This window comes from Podarcis tiliguerta, assembly GCF_965153285.1.
Source record: "Podarcis tiliguerta genome assembly, chromosome: 3".
NCBI lineage: Eukaryota > Metazoa > Chordata > Lepidosauria > Squamata > Lacertidae > Podarcis > Podarcis tiliguerta.
Window position 1 is genome coordinate 57,669,170 of NC_139536.1, and position 17,856 is coordinate 57,687,025.

A 17,856-nucleotide genomic window follows, 5' to 3' on the forward strand; every position below is an offset into this window, starting at 1 on the left:
TTCCTAATGAGCCAAGACTGTTTAGCCACAACCACTCTAAACAGCCTCTGCTGCTTCTGGCCATATCCCACACAATATGTATAGTAACAAAATTATTTTCACCAATGCAACCTTATCTTGCATATGTGCTCATTAAGTCACTTCTTGCAAGTGAAGATCCCCACAATCATTTGACATGTCTAGTCACATGAAAATGCTCGCTTGGCACTTTGGGCCACATTGAAGAGTGAGTGGCAGGAAGAACAACATTTCCTCTGTGGCAACACTTTTGGGTGCTTAAAAATACACCTCTCCTCAGAAAAAGCACTGTGTCAAAAGGAAGATTCGCACATACCCCAGAACTACTGAGTAATATTACACAAGATCAGTCATATGAAAAATCCCATAAGTTCTATCCAGAAGCTTTAATGGCTACACTCATTGCTCCACAAAGTTTCAAGGAAGCCAAGAAGTAAAATGTACTTCAAAAAAAATACAGTTCCTGAACTTCACTATACATGGCACAACGCCACAGTACACATGAAGGTCTAAATCTTATTTTAAAAGATGAGTTTCTATATTAACAATTCCATCCAAAGGAAACCAGGAAATCTGAGCTGTTGCAGACTATTTTTTCACTCTATCATGCTTATTACAGTAAGGGGTAAAAATACTTTATGTTCATCCATCTGCTGTTGAAAGGACTCCAAGTCTTCAGCGAAGCACTGAGATTCCATCTTTTGAATGCGTCCTTCTGTAACAGTCAACCAGTCGGACAGCTGTTGCAGTTGTTTCTTCTGTAGCTCCATCAATACATCATGGAGGCTGATCATGTCAAAAACACAACGAATTATTTTTAATGTCACTTGGGAAATGAGATTTGATGTTAAAGTAACAGTGCAATCCTCAGAAGTGAGCCCCACTGTGTTCCTTAAGTCTTACTCACAAGTAAGTACTCAAAAGAAAAGCAACATGTTTGGAAACGGGGCCTGAAAATCTAGTCACATTTATTAGGAACTATGTTTTAAAGCAACACATAAGCCTGTACTGAACACAGAATCTGAAATACTACATTTTCATACAAAGATCCACAGTTTAGTTTTGTGTTCATGTTAGTGTCCTGGGCGCAAAATTATTCACTACTTAATTTTCTTTTTCCTGAGCTCATTTAGATGTGCTTCCAGGCTGAATTTAGTGTTGAAATGCATTAAGTTTATTCTAAAAACTGTTCAGTCCGCAAGGGGTTGGGTCAGAGGGGTTGACACATAACGTGTACCACTGGAACTGGAAACTAGTCTGTGCGTGTTCAGGGTGTCACTCACTGGGACTGCCGATCCATACTGTCTACTCTGAGAGCCTCCCATCTGGAATTCAGCAACGACATTTGTTCCTGGATTTCACTTTCCTCCTCCTCTGAAAGATTGCCCTGGGCTAACAATTGATTGCCAGCCTGCAGCACACTACCCACACTGCTCTGGTGCGCTGTCAACTCCATCATAAAAGCCTAGGGGAAAAGATTAAACAAGTCAGATCAATCTGATCTCGAACCATGGATAATTTTAATAACTGCATGGAATTTACAAGACTTTTAATAAACAGCAAATTGGAAATTGGAACGCCACAGAAAAGGCTAGGATCAATAAAGAAACAAGCAAAAAAAAGAGATGCTTAGGTGTTTCTCTCCTCATCAGGAAGCTAAAAATAGAAATAAAATAATCAAATCAACAGTGTGGTTAGTTTTCCATTACTGTGGGAACCTCAGGTTCATGCTTCTTCTATGACAGCCTGAAGTGCTTTGGAACGGGGAGCCAACAATATGCAACATTTATCACATAGGACTGATAACGCCAAGGTTGCAGGTTCGAACCATGTGCAGAAGAGCTGCATATTCCTCCATTGCAGGGGGTTGGACTAGATGATCCTCAGGGTCCTCTACAACTCTACAATTCTGTGATTCTATGACTAGCTCTTCCATGCTTGCATTTTCTTTAAAGTAGCTCTGTTTCCAGGTGCTGAGGGACGTGGGTGGCACTGTGTGTTAAACCACAGAGCCTAGGACTTGCCGATCAGAAGGTCAGCGGTTCGAATCCCCGCAACGGGGTGAGCTCCCATTGCTCAGTCCCTGCTCCTGCCAACCTAGCAGTTCGAAAGTCAAAGTGCAAGTAGATAAATAGATACCGCTCCGGCGGGAAAGTAAACGGTGTTTCCGTGCGCTGCTCTGGTTCGCCAGAAGCAGCTTAGTCATGCTGGCCACATGACCCGGAAGCTGTACGCTGGCTCCCTCGGCCAATAAAGTGAGATAAGCGCCGCAACCCCAGAGTCGGCCATGACTGGACCTAACAGTCAGGGGTCCCTTTACCTTTACCTTTCCAGGTGCTAGTACACACTGTAACTGCAAACATACCGAACAACTACCTAGATATATCTGGATGTAATCTTAAACCCACAACAGAGGTACATATCAATTAAAAAATTAAAAAATAAGTCCCAAGGCATGTGTACCATTTGCAGCCACTTCACAATCTATGGAAAATCCCGGTCTCTCTCAAAATATTATTATATTAAAAAAAATAATGTTGCTATTCCATAAGCAAATGATTTATCCATCAAAAATATTTTTCAGGAAAAGAACCAAAAGAAACCAACAAAAAAATTCCTTTAACTTCCAACGTCTAAGTAGCCCATGAACTTTAATAACATTTATATTACCGAAGAGAAATTGAACAAGAATTTGAACAAGTTCTTCTGCAACTATCTACAGAACCTGTGACCCACCAGGCTGAACACAGCCCACAAACTATGTATGCATGGCCCATCAGGCACTTGACAACCATCCCCTTAATCCCCTTTTCTGCATTCCCAGGCAGCAGAAGGAGGAGCTTTATGCACTTGGTGGGTAAAATGTGTATAACAACTATAGTTATGAAAATGATCTCCTGCTGCCTAATCAAGGGATAATATTGATCAACCAACTACATACTGCAACTCTCATAGAAACCTTATTTAACACCCACTTCGTGCGTAGCAAATTGTTGCTTGACTTCCTCAACATCATCAGATATGACTTCCTGTTCTTGGAATGTATCCTCGGCAGAGAGCAGCCATGTGAGAACTTCTTCCAGAGCTACTTGGTAGCTGTCCAAGTCCATATCAACTTCAGTCACAGTGCTGGGAGTTTCTGCTCTTGAACCTCCATAGTCATCTTCTGCTGTTTCACTCTACAGAGCAGAAAAATCAAACTCAAGAGCCACTTCTTGAAAGCTGTTTTTATAATAACACAAATGCTTATTTAACAGAGATGTTACTACCACATAAAGGGCTGGAGTGGGGGTTGGGAATGCATGTATCGGAATCTTGTGTGTGTGCAAGATTAGGTTTTTACCTTGCAGTGCATGAAATCCAAGGTATATGGTTCAAGGTATTCAGGGCATGGTTATCAATAACAGATTCAATGTTAATGAAATAAATGATGGAAATTAAGATAAGAGTTGATATTTTACCAAAAAGTCCTTTTGAATGATCTAGGTTTACTAGCTGACACAATTGAGTTTTGCTCTCAATGACGTTCATTTTACAAAAGCCTACAACATGACCACTCCACACACAAAGACATATGCCGTCACACTGATATTTTAAAAATTAAAACGGCTTTCATCAAGCACATTAACCATATATAAATTGTTTACTGAGATGTTAATGTTTTTACTTTAGAGAAGTTTTTCATTACAATGCAGTCGTGCAGAAAAACTAAAGTCGCAGGTCTTTCTTATATAAAAAAAAATCCTAGAAAAAATTGAGAAACCCCAACACATGATTAAAGTATTTTAGAAGTCTTATCAGCACTTCTGTCTAAAGAGATTTCAGTTGTAAAAATATCCTGTCCTTTTCAAGTACGAACTTAAGTCACAAGTTCAATTACCGGATGCCTAAGTGCAATATGTGGCACCAAACCTGTTACAAGCATTAAGCTAGGATTTCTGACAAGTGCTTCACAAAATACATTCAAGTATATAAAACTTAAAATAGTAACCTCTACACACTTTCTACAACTAGCCTAACAAGAGGTAGGATGTTAACTGGTGGTATGCAAAGTTGAGTTTACACTTTGTCTTATGATTCTATGTGTTACAAGAGTTATGACATAAAAACATTCAGCAGCATTGCCTCTTGAAAGGAACAATCAATGACTAGAGCAAAAGTCTAATAGAATTAAAAAATGTTGTAGTGGCTTGACACTTAAAACAAGGACAGAACCACACATTACCGTATTTTTCGCTCTATAACACGCACCTGACCATAACACACACATCGTTTTTACAGGAGGAAAACAAGGGGGAAAGAATTCTGAAGAAACAGTGGATGTATCATTTTTGTGCCTCATGCTGTGGCCACAGACATGTGATCTGATGGTGAATTTGGGGTGACCCAATGCAAAAATCCTGAGAATCCCTGTGGATCTGTGCTTTGTAATCACGTTTTTGCACCATTGTGGCCCCAGGCAACAGTGGGTGCATGATTTTTTTGGTGCAGGCTGTAGCCATGGACATGCTATGTGATCTGATGGTGAATTTGGGGTGACCCAATGCAAAGATCCTGAGGATCCATGTGGATCCGTGCTTTGTAACCACGTTTTAAGTGGGGAGGGAAGGAAAAACACAGAAGGGACAAGGAGCACAAGAGGGGTGTGCAGAGAATCAGCTGGCTAAGAATGCAGGAGAGGGGTGTAACGGGAGGAAGGAAAGGAAGGCAAAAGTTTCCCCCCACCCAGCTACCCGAGCCAGGCCCCCCCTCTCTCTCCCACCTGCATGTTTTCTGGCTGCCTGCGAGTCCCTAAAATGCTTCCCTGGATGCAGCAGCACCGGAGCACGGAGTGGAATTAGAAGGAAGGACACGATCCTTTCCTTTCCCCTCTGCTTGCCTGGAGGGGAGGGGTTGCCTGGAGGGGAGGGGATTTGCCTGCTCTTTGTTCTGTTTGAGCAAACAGCAACCGAAACAGAAGCGGGTGGGCAGTAAGACCCTGAGGCAGAATGCAGGAAAGCAACAGCTTCCTCTCTCGCGGGATTGGATTTTTGCCTGATTTTTGCCCCTGCGCTCGGGACAGTCGGCTCCAGGGACCACACATTCGCTCAATAACATGCACAGACATTTCCCCTTACTTTTTAGGAGAAAAAATCTGCGTGTTATAGAGAGAAAAGTATGGTATATGAAGTTACATCATCTTTCCCCTTCTCCCACCAAGAGCTTTCTATTATCAAGTAATAGTAGCTTTATGCTGACTGAAAGACCACAAGAGGTGAATGAAATAGACCTTTCTCTGCAAAAGTTAGAAGATAACAGGAGATATTTTATCTCTCAGGGAGAAAAGCAGCAGGAGAGCTGGCATGATTTTGAAGGGGGGGGGAATAGCTGGGATGGGAAGAGTTAAGCAGATCCTTTCACCCAAACCCACCCAAATAAAGGTACAGAGGAAGAATCAACTGGAAGGGCAGATAGCTGGAACTGGTCAGATAGCACTGTGAGGGAAAAGGAACCATCTTAGGCTTAGCTTAAGTCATTTCCAAATGGTGAAAAGAAATGACCCTACCATTTTGATCCAATCTCAAAAATATAGTCAGACAAGCCTCTATTTAATGAAGAGACTGAAACTCAGATTGAAAAGAATCAAAAACAGACTTGGTAAAAAGGGAAAGATAGACCCCCTGAGTTGGCTGAAGAATTGTTCTTACGCAAATGGAAGCATCTGAAAGCAATGGAAGCTTCCACTAGAACAGCCTTTCTCAACCTGTGGGTCCCCCCCAGATGTTGTTGGACTACAACTCCCATCACCCCAAGCTAGCAAGGCCAGAACTCAGGGATAATGGGAGTTGTAGTCAAACAACATCTGGGGACCTACAGGTTGAGAACCGCTGCACTAGAGAAAAGGAGGAAGTGATTTTTGCTTATTTCCCTTTTCTCCTTGCAGCCTCCTATGCCACCTCACACACTGTTCAAAAACCACTCCCCCACACCTTCCAGAGTAGATCTTTGGGAAGTAAAGGGTAACAGGGAATCAGTTAAAACTGCATCTTCTCCCACTCCCAGTGAGAGCATCCCAGGATCAGAGTTCAGGTCCCACGAACTCTAGATCCAACACATTGACATAGAGCAATGTGCTCCCGAACTTTATATTAAAAAGGGAAAGAAATGCATAAAAGAAAAGAGTCAGGGGATTTTAAAGACCAAGATATAAAGGGAAAAGTAAGAGAACTAGAAATCAGAGAATTCTAAATACATAGCATAGAAGACTGGGTTGATATAGCAACAGATTTTTTATTTTTTAAGAGGAAAGTATATTGAGGGGACAAGGACTTGTACTGGAAAAGAGAAAATATGAATGCCTGGCCGATAAAGTAACATCAGAAAAAAGAAGCAAAGGAAGATCATCAGATGATACAGAAGAAGAACGGAAGAAAGCGATGTATTTTTGCACTGCATGACAGAAGCCAGAACCTACTGACCGTACAAGTTTGTATGAGCACTTTTCTATTGACTGTGAAAAGGACAAAAGACACAGGAGCTACCTGGGAGGCAACATTAAATGTCATACGACATTACACTAAGAAAGAATAGGGAAAACATTAGCACACACCATCTGTATGTCCCCTTCTTCACATTCCTTTTTATATTTCCTTGGAAGAGTCTCCACTTCTCGAATATCTTCCATGGTAACTTGCTGAGGGAGGACCTCAAACAAGGATGTCAAGTACATGATAATGGACTTCTTATCAGGAAGCTGTACAGCAACATCTAAAAACAGAAATTATATGTTTACTGGATATTCTTGCAGGTTTTCAAGCTGAAAACCATGCCCAGAGCCATAAGGCTGTACCTGTGTGTTGAGTTCAGGGTTTGCGGAGGGTGGGCAGAGAGATTGCAGAAATGAATCAGCAACACATGTATAGGACACTATCCACCAAGCTGAAAACCATCAGTACTAAATTCTGTCACTTCACTCTCATTATATAGATATATTAAGCACAAGACTACTGGCAGATTGACTGAAATTAATTTTAAAAGGGCATAGCATGCTTAATTCTGGGTTATTGTTGTGGTTTGATTTTTTCAGACTGTTTTATTTTATTATGTATTGCTCCTTTTCATGTTGTATTCTGGTCTGGGATTGATTTTTGTGAAGAGCTGGTTATAAATTGCCTAAGCAAATTAATAAATGTAGGCTAGGTAAACAATATAGAAATACTGAAGTCTCTGCAGCAACACTCTTCGTTTTTTCATATTCAGTATTTGATTGCATTCCGCTGTAGTCATACCCAAAGCAGACCTGCTGAAATTAATGGACATGACTAACTTAAGGCACATTAATTTCAGTGGGTTTACTCTAAACAGAAGTTAGCCAATTATAATCCATTACAGTCCTCTTAAATGCATAAACATATATATAATCAAATAAAAAAAATTCATCATCCAGACATAAGTGTACTCTGTTGCAAAGAATCATCTTCTACCTTCAGGATCTAACAATTTTTCTATCCCCAGGCGATTTTTGGCTATGTTGAAGGCATGTTCTAGTCTGTCAACTGGAGCCATTTTAGTTACTTTATCCCAGCTAAAGAGCTCGGGCCTAAAATCAGAAGAGAAAACAAAATAAGGGAAGAAAAAAAGGAAGACAACTTGCTTATTCATTCAACACTCGAATCAAGCAGTTATATGTATCATGCGTCCATTACGTCAAATACCACATACAAGAGAAAAATCTGTGCATATGCTGATGGATATGCTTACTTATTTCTCTGAAAGGAAACTAACATTTCAGGGTCCCTGGAATTTAGTTCACTTTCAATCATATGGACAGAACTTACATTCAACCTACTTATTGATCCCAATAATCATGCTAAAGAAATCAGACTCAATTGTTGGGTATATTGTAGGCAGCATGCAGGTGTGCTGCTGATGCAAGGCAAGGCAGCCGTCAATTAATTCTTTGAACAACTTACTGTTTTCAAAAGTGCTGCATATTTAGTTCAGTTCACATGTAGTACTAAGCTAAAACATGGCCTGCTGCAAGCACACAGGCTCCCGAAGAGGAGACTCCAGTCACTTTGCTCCTTTTCTGATCATTCTGTTGCTGTGAGCTAAGTAAGCCATGGATTGGCTTAGTATGTCACCTGTTCCTGTTCTCATGTTTTATCTCTTCCAGACAAATTGTGAGCTGAAAACCAAGAGCAAACCTTGCTTACCACTCGTGGTTTGAGTGGAAAGAGAACCAAAAAGACCATTTGGACAATGCACTAAGCCAAACCATGGTTTAGCTTGTAGCAGGCCCAGACAAGGAGCAAATATCCACAATCTCATCTCCAGGAACACATGCATTCATGGTAAGCCATGGTTATCTTAGCATTATATATAAACTGGGCCAATATGACCTTACATGACTAAATTACTTGTGACTGAATCCCATTACAATGGGACTTAAATTAATTGTGACTAACTGGTTCCATTGTTTTAATGATACTTAGTTATTATTATCTTTAGGTAGTGGTGGCCCTCGCCATACATCTTCACCCCAACAAAATGAACCTTGAACTTTATTTCAACAGTTCCATGGTTTTCAGTGGAACAATATTGCAGTCTTAAGCTTTCAGTGGAAAATAAATGACCTTTATTCATTTCATAATGCATGCATCTATGAATAAATAGTGAGAAGGCAGAAGATAAACACATGGAAGTTTTAGTATTGAGCAGAGATTTCTTTTTTTAAAAAAAACTAAAAACTAAATGTTTTCTTACTTTCCCATGTGTGTTTTTAAAAAGCAAAAACAAAGAACATATCTTACTGGCTTTGACTGTTGCTCATCACTCAAACGTAGTAACCTCAACATTTAAAAAAACACTCAGCTTTCTTTCCAGCTAACATATGCCAAAGTGGGCTTTAAAACAATTCCAAGTATTTATTTTTTTTACTTATTGAGAACTGAGTGTAAGCTTTGTGCTCTTTAGGAAAATGTTGTATTGGCAGTTTTCTTCTATTGTCATTTGTTACTGCCATTTTTTTAAAAAAAATAAAAATGCATCACTTAGCATTAAATTTCCTTACCCACCTCAGGACAAAGAAACTGCAGGTGCTTATTTCCTTAGAACTGTAGCATTTGGCAAAGAGCTACCTACTTGTGCCTGTGGATCACAGCGTTGAAAGCAAGCCCATCTGCCCAGCTTGTGGTGAAGTTCAAAACGTTGACCTCACTGTAAGGCCTAGTAGACTGTCGCACCCAGCTCAGGAGGATCTTCTCACTATTTGTTTGCTGCAAGTCTGACATTATATCTTTCATGACATCTTTAACCTGAAAGAAAGCACAAAAAGGCTTTCAAGTACCTATACACAAAACAACTGCCCAAGAGTACACAGAGCCTCTGAAAACAAGATTTCCCAAACCTACGGATCACAGCGTTAGCATAAAGGACAGTGACTCACAATCAGCCACATGAAAGAAGCATATGTAATTGTATTTGTTCATATTGATCCTTCCCATCTGTCCCCAACTCTATTCATTTCCAGAATTTATATTGCAGGCTCCCTGAACCTCACATCTTTCTTTTCTCCCTCCCCTATGCTTCCAGTGCCAGTACAAAACTTGCACTAGTGCCCCTTAAGCTGGAGATACAGTTGTTAACAATACTCAGCTAGTACTTTCCCTAACTATTGGAACCCATTTTACCAGTTTCTTGGCCAGCTAAGGAGATCCAAGAACACCACAGCCTATTCCTTGTGTGTGTGTATGCATGCATGCATGCTGGTGAGTAGCACAAAGTTTTGTCAAATGGTTTATTACTATTAGAAGAGAGCTACTTTTCAAGTCATTTCCCCTGTCCCTGGGGTCTCAGGATTGGTGGGATTGGTTGGATAGATGACATGTAAGGGTTGCAGCAAAAGAAAAACTGCAGATGTGTTCCATTGCTAATTAATAATTCACTTGAAAGGACTGAAATAAGGTATCAAGGTCGCTCACCTGCCAGTGCAAAATTATACTCCATAACAAGCCAAGAGTCAGTTTGTGATTTCCATCAACAATGTCCGTTCCTCCTATGTTCACCAGCTCCACCTGGAACACACATTCAAGTATCATTGCTTTTATTCCAGTCAACACAATTCACTTCTTTAGCCTAGCCATTTTTGCAAAGAAATAGTATAAGCTATATAACTGGATGATTTAATCCTGCTTCTAGAATGTACAAGAAGCAGGCATTAAATGTACAAATTCTAGGAGATATGCACATTTTTATATTCAAGTTTGAAATTAAAATGTCTCCCCCCAATCAAGTTGTCCCTAGAGATCGTCATCAGTGGCAACCAAATATTTATCTGGTGGCCAAAAGCAACAGCCTCTAGGGAAAGGCTTCCCCCAATTCCAGAAGCAGATTTTGGGGGAAATGTAAAGGAAGGAAGGGCAGAAAACCTCTCTCTTTAAAACAAGAATTAAATTCAGATCCAAACCTTTATATGTATAAACAGTACAAAAGTAGACAACATTCTTAATTGTGCAATCACTTTTTAGCTTTCCGTTGTTATTTTTAAAAGATAGTTTTTTCTGATGCAGTTCAGGAGACTTGATAACTATTGATAACAAGTCTATAGAAAGTAAATTATAATTTGACTCAGCCCCTCAAAATAAGTTAGCATTCTATCCATCAATGATGCCCAAAGGCATTCAGGAACAAGAAATACAAGTTCACTTCTTGGGGGAGAAATTATCTTCTAATTATAAGTGAAATATCATTACACATTCTCATCTGCAAAGTATAAACCACTATGGGAACCAAGTTGTAAGCAAGTTGAATTTTATGAAATTCATCTCCGCAACCCCACCCTGTCACCAACAAGACTTTTCAGGCTGCAGTGTAATTGGTAGTTAACTAATTTTAATTCATAGTTACCTTCTCTTTTCTGTTTCAGGGACACTGACCATTCAAGGGCACTGAACTTCTAAGCAAACATTTATTTTAGAAACTTACATTGTTCTGATGTAAAACTTGAAGTACTTTGTTGACATTATTCAAGGCATGGACTCTTGTGGATCCACGTTCTTTCAGCTTCAAATAACAAACAATTTTCAGTTATAAGAGGAGAACTAAGATCACAAATTTTCCTTTCATTGTATGATATTTAACAAATAATACTCTCCAGAAGATCAAGAAAGACCAAACAGAATTTCTGAATACATTCTGAATACATGTATTAAATCTAGCCAAATGTATATCCATTTATTTTAGCCAAGCTATGTAATTATAATTCTGCATGATAAACATTGCTTATGGCAGCTTGAACCAACTGTTTTTAATAGAAGACAACTGAATTAGGCGTACACTGGTTGCATTCACATGTAACAATAGAAACTACAGACATTGTAGCAAGCTTCAGGCTCACACACATTCCCCTTCTCTTTTCCTTATTCAGGTATGAAGGGAAGAAATTGTCTAACTTAAGCTAGGGGCTAATTCTGTTATGCACATTCTTCTACTGGAAAAAAAATGCAGTGGAAATCCATCAGAGGAAAGGTGCATTAATTGTTCAGCATAGCTGATTAGATTAAAAAATGTTGTCATCACATATTTAAATTTATTACAACTGCAAGAACTAGAAATCCAAGAACCACATGCAAGTTCAAACTGATGCAAAGAACATAAACACATTGACTTTGAGTGTGCTCATTCATAAACTATAGGCAAAGGCCTGCAAAGTATTCTAAATAAGTGAATGATGCCACTCTAACTATACACGCAACATTTGAAGTTCATTTTCTTCATGTTGGAAGAATGCTTTGCTTACCAATGGATTTCCTGTCAGTCCTTCTAAAAGGTCCAAAAGCCTCCTCCCATCTCGGAGATCTGTGAACATATCCTTTATTGGCGGTTTTCCACACTATAAAACAAGATACATTTTAGAATCATTGTAAAATGATCCAAAAAAGGGAAGTTTGTAGGTATCTTAGTTCCCATCATGCTTAATATTTAGTTAAACACACACACAAAGAATAAAATGACACAAATATAAGATGTAGCCACAATCTGACCAATCTCTGCATATGTTCAAGCTTTCCAGATTTCTCAGTGAAATTATTTATATAGACCAAAGTGCCACCAAGGTGGCAACCACTAATAACCTCCCAACAATCTATTTAAAGCAACTATCATCCATTGTCTTCACAGTCTTGATCTGCTATGAAATTATCCTGCAATAATTTTCACCTGGAAGAATAGTTTCCAAATTTTTCACCACTTACGGTTGTCAGAAACGCACAGAGAAAGCCTACTAAGCCTTGCTATACTGTCTGTAAGTCTTCCAGGGAAATGTGCCTAAAATATACCTGTAAATGCTACCACACCTCAAAACACTTTTAACACTGACAGTGTAAACCAGGGATGGGAAACCTGTGACCCTCTAGATTAGGGCGGTCCAACTTTTCATACCAAGTGGGCTTCAATAATATTTCAACACAGAACCCATAGGCCACACACTACTTGTCGGGTGGGGTGAGGGGGCAAGAGAGAGAGGCCAGAATTTGATGGCGCCTCACATTGCCTTCCCAAAGCAAGATAACCAAGGAACGGGGCTTTGGGAAGAAGAAACAAGACTCCGGCAGAATCCTAGAGCCCTCCCACCTCCTTCCCGAAGCTGGGAAAGCTCCAGATAGGCTTTGGGAAGGAGACTGGAAAACTCTAGGACAGGGTAGGCAACCTAAGGCCCATGGGTCACAAGCGGCCCACCGGGATCATTTAACTGGCTCACAAGCCGCCCCCAAACTGAGCAGCCCGCTAAACCGGTGCAGGGGCTCACTTCCGCGGTGCCGGAAATCACCTCTGCGCAGACACCAACCCCAAAAATTGTGTCTGCACAGATGCAGACGCCGGAAATCGTGGGCACTTATACGTGCGAACAATCTGGCCCACCGCCTTGCTTACCTGGCTTTGGGAAGGCAGTACAAGGGCTGCAGGGGGGGGGGGCAGTGCACAAAAAGCCTCGAGGGTGCCATGTGTTAGACCACCCTGCTCCAAATGTTATTGGATTAAAACAGCTATCATCCCTGATCACTGACTCTGTTTGGCTAGGTAGGACTAATGGAAACTGGAGTCTTGGGGGGCAGGGGGGACACAGTTTTCACAGCCCTGCTGGAAGCGGAGAAAGAAATGTTTAGGATTAAGGTGTGAAGATAATAGTCATAAACTAGTAGGAACCCAAAGTCATTCTTTAAACATACAATTACAGTGGTACCTCGGGTTAAGAACTTAATTCATTCTGGAGGTCCGTTCTTAACCTGAAACTGTTCTTAACCTGAGGTACCACTTTTAACTAATGGGGCCTCCCGCTGCCGCTGCCCCGCCACTGCACGATTTCTGTTCTCATCCTGAAGTAAAGTTCTTAACCAGAGGTACTACTTCTGGGTTAGCAGAGTCTGTAACCTGAAGCGTCTGTAACCCGAGGTACCACTGTATGGGCTGCATCCACAAAATGAGAAAAAACACACAGCTGACAGAGTCGTGGTCCATAAGAAGGCAGGGCAAGTGGCAAGGCAAGATATAGTACATCTGAAGCACATCCAGCTCCTTAAAGCTGAGCTTACTAGGGGCACATAAAAAAAAAAAATGGGAAGCACTGGCTTATTTCAGCAGTTCTGTGCTGTAGGTATTCCTTCTCACTTCTCCCATTCCACCTATTGTTATATGATCTTTCTACCAGAGAGAAAGAAGCTTGCAAGTTTCTATGTAACACTAATTTAGCAGCAAGTTCAAGAAACAGTCTTAGTATAGGGACAGAAAACAAATTTCTGGTTCATCTTGCATAATAAGTATTATTTATTTTTCCATATCATGCCCCCAAGTCATGGGAATTTGATGTGGGAACCATTCACAAAGCAGAAAGGTCACTCTGCAGGGTCGGAAGAATTTCAGTAAATGAAACTGAGCATATTTTTTCCAGTATCTAAATTTAGAGCACCAACTTTATTCAGAAATATATTTATGTAATAAAAGAGAACTTGTGTTTTTTCTATTTGTATTGATGCTAGAAAGTATATGTAATTCCGTTGTAGGCATTTGCTTTGCTGAATCACTTCTATATAATTATATAAGTTAACTTAGTCCACATTCCTCTTTTATACTGATCTCACATTTAAGGGGGGAGAGAGAGTTGCAAAACCATGAAACGGAAGCAGATGCAAAAGACAATGTGCTGTGACTCAATTTTTTTAATAACTCTGCGGTCAAAAGACATTTTAAACAAGTGTTTCTCAAATTTGGGTACCCAGTTCCTGTTAGACTATAGCTCTCATCATCCCTGGCCACTGGTCCTGCTAGCTAGGGATGATGGGAGTTGTAGTCCAACAACAGCTGCTGACCCTAGTTTGAGAAACACTGCCTAGGCATTTGATGGCACATGAAACCTTACTGAAGTATGTGTTCATTGATCCTGGCCACAGCACTGAATAGAGTCATTAATGAAGAGAGACATTTTGAATATATATAAAGTAGTTATCGTACAGATGTGGTCCACTGAACTGCAAATTATTATCTTTGTCTCTTATTTTGTTCTTTATGGCAGGATAGTTTTGTCTTCTGCACCAAAACAGTTATAACTTGACTACTTAGCTCAACAAGTACTTGATTTTTATGAGAACAAACCTACAATCAATTTTCTCCCTATAAAAAATGTAACAGCAGCAAAACTACCAAAGCAACTTTCAATGTAGCTGATGATACAAAGAAGCAGGTATTCTACAATGCACAAAAACTATTGATATATACACACAATTAAGGTCCAAGCAACTTGTGAAATAATTTTGCTATTATGATGTCTATAAAACTGCTACAGATGTCATCAATTTCCCTGATTACTTTTTTTATATAAAAATTACAACATAATCCTATTTTCCTTTAATGTATACATTCAGAAGGTGAACAATGAATACACGATTAACATTGAAAAGCAATTAAAGCATCCAGTAACTAAATTATAATGTTTTAATAAAATCCTCATGGTTCACATCTATAATTTTATAAAAGTGACATAAATCATCATCACACTACACACACACACATTCTTACTTAGTGGTACTTCTCTATCAACAATATCCTAATGATCCCAGTGCTGACTTCCAGATATTAAATTTTATGCCACAAAAATATTACAATTATTTTGTTGATTGTTTTCCTGGTGATTTTTTTATTTCTTCTATATTATTTGTGTTCTGTTTGTGATGTTCTATTATGCCAGGGGTAGGCAACCTAAGGTCCATGGTCTGGATCCAGCCCAATCATCTACTCTATCCAGCCTTCGGACCGTCCAGGAATCAGGGTGTTTTTACATGAGTAGAATGTGTCCTTTTATTTAAAATGCATCTCTGGGTTATTTGTGGGGGCCTGCCTGGTGTTTTTACATGAGTAGAATGTGTTCTTTCATTTAAAATGCATCTCTGGATTCTTTGTGGGGCACAGGAATTCATTCATATTTTTTTTCAAAATACAGTATAGTCCAGCCCACCGCATGGTCTGAGAGATGGTTGACCGGCCCACAGCTGAAAAAGGTTGCTGACCCCTGTATTATGCTATTGTTATTGTTTGTAAGCCACTTTGTGATTCATTTGAATGATTATATTTCTATGCCACTTTATCATCAATCAATCAAATCGCTGCAGGGGAGGAAACTCTATTTGCAGCAGGAAGCAATCAGAATTAAAAATGTTTGCTGCTAATGGAGCATGTTTCCTTTGTAGACACAGATGCTTCATTTGCAGGAAGTAGTTCTGCAGCAAATGGCTTTCGAAAGAAGCCACCAATCAGCTGATTAAAATGCCTATTTGCTTTCCTGCCTCTCTTCCCTGTTAGGAAATACAACTTTTCAATTCTAAAATGTAACCCAATATAATTTTGTGAAGCAGGAAACAGCCAAACAAGAAAGCTAAAAAGTGAGCTCTTTGGACTGTTCTAGAATAACTCTACAATTCTTCAGCAGCTTATAATGCTCAGAAATTGGCAGTTGTACTCGATCAGAACGCAAGTTCACTGAATGTTTTCATAAAGTCCAATTGTGACAGAGCATACAGAAAGGCAATCTTCAAAATCCATTTTAATGCATTCAGGATATTGCATGCAGAATCTAATTATAATATGACAACATCAAATTCTCCGGATACTGCTATGGACAGAACTATGACTCCTGGCATATGAATGAATTTAATCATGCGTCACAATTTGTTTTTGTTTTGTTTTTGAAAGGATATTAGCTCGACAATTCTGCTGCTGTTGTTGTACAATGCCTCTTCACAGTGGGAATGCAAGAAAGGGCACCATAAGGCAGACTTCTCCAACCTGGTGCCTTTCAGATGCTTCAAACTATAGATGTGCTAGCTTGGAGGAGGTTGATGGGAACTGTAGTCCGAAGCATTTGGAGGGCACCAGGTTGGGGAAGACTGGTTAGTGGGGGAACAGAGATGTCCCAGATCCCTTGGTGCCAGATTTCCTCCTATAGAATCATGGGTGCTGGGTTTAATCAGAACTGACAGGCGGAGCTTGTTTTTCTGCCAGTCAGACAGAGGGGCAAAGGGAGATGATTGCCCCACCATTAATCTGTCTACAAGACAAAAGACTCCACAGGCAATAGAGGGGGAGGTTGCCAAGGCAATGGGGGCACTGTGTCACAAAGGTAAATTGTCACCTTTTAAAGCTAGGCATGGAATAGTGTGGAAAGGGGGAGAAGCTGGTTGGCAAGGGGTTTTCTGAAGGAGAAGCAGGAAATAGGTAGAACTTCATGTGAGAGCTGAAGGTCAAGACCATCTTGTCGTGCTGGCTGAAGGCAGGCTGAGACAGAGACATCTTGGGATCCAATGCTGTACTGCTGTGGAGAAACATGCTCCCCTTGAGATGTGAAAGCTCTAAACTCTGCACTCCCTCCATTGAAAGCTACCGGTGTAAATATGTGTAAAATAAACCATATTTCTTAAAGACATCACAGTCTCGGCTGCGCCTTCATTCCCAACGGAAACACAATCCTGGAAACCCCTGGAATCTGGCTACAACTCAGCAAAGATTGGGGGTGGCACACAACCTTTATAACATTACAAATCACTCTGCGGATGTAATTGTTTAGCTTGTTAGGGATGATCTGAAAAGACTATACATTGTAACCCATATAACAGTAGTAGTGGTAGTAAATGTATTATCTGCCCTTCACCCAATAAGTCCCAGGGTGGGCTACAACAATTTAAAATTCAGTGTTAAAAACACAGAAGAAGAAGAAATAAGTCATAGGAAAATGGTGTTTCTTGAAAATGCACATCTTGGCTGTCAAAGGCTAGGGTAAAGGTTATGTATATACTTATCAGGTTTTAAGCCACCCTTACCTTAGAAAAGCGAGCATTTATCCATTTTGTGAAGGTTTTCTTTTGTACGTCATTGTGCTCATCTAGAAATTAAGGAAATAAAAGACATTAAAATATATTTCTCAGACTTGCTAAATGTCACTCATCAATCATCATTATTTTGAGGAACTGCCCTCAATAAGAAAAAAACCTGATTCCAGTCTCACTTGGAAGCAAAGAGTTGAGAGGACCTCTTACCAATGATTTTCAGGGCAGAGGATCATCTATCAAAATTCTAGAGAGATGAATATAGAGATAAACCTGAACAAGCACCATACTTCTTCATTAACTTAGTTTGATTTCACAGGTTTTTATATGACTTAATGGGAAAAAATCCAAAGTGTTTTACTATTTGTTAAAAACAAATGGCAACAAAAACAGACATTAAAAACAGTTGACATAATAAAATAATCAAAAATAGATAAAAACAATAGTTTATAAAAACATATACCTAGACATATTGAAATTACATGTC

The 17,856-nt window shown here is 39.7% G+C and overlaps 1 protein-coding gene across 1 annotated transcript in view; it reads right to left on the reverse strand.

Moving 5' to 3' along the window:
* UTRN (utrophin) overlaps positions 1-17,856 on the reverse strand; it is a 321,971-nt gene that overhangs the window by 254,737 nt on the left and 49,378 nt on the right. Inside the window, exons 3-12 of the mRNA XM_083434684.1 lie at positions 17,364-17,425; positions 11,798-11,890; positions 10,984-11,061; positions 9,981-10,073; positions 9,142-9,314; positions 7,482-7,597; positions 6,608-6,765; positions 2,994-3,197; positions 1,302-1,483; positions 654-804 (exon numbers count right to left, since the gene is read on the reverse strand). Of these exons, the coding sequence (XP_083290810.1) occupies positions 654-804; positions 1,302-1,483; positions 2,994-3,197; positions 6,608-6,765; positions 7,482-7,597; positions 9,142-9,314; positions 9,981-10,073; positions 10,984-11,061; positions 11,798-11,890; positions 17,364-17,425 (1,310 nt within the window). The remainder of the gene's footprint in view (positions 1-653; positions 805-1,301; positions 1,484-2,993; positions 3,198-6,607; positions 6,766-7,481; positions 7,598-9,141; positions 9,315-9,980; positions 10,074-10,983; positions 11,062-11,797; positions 11,891-17,363; positions 17,426-17,856) is intronic.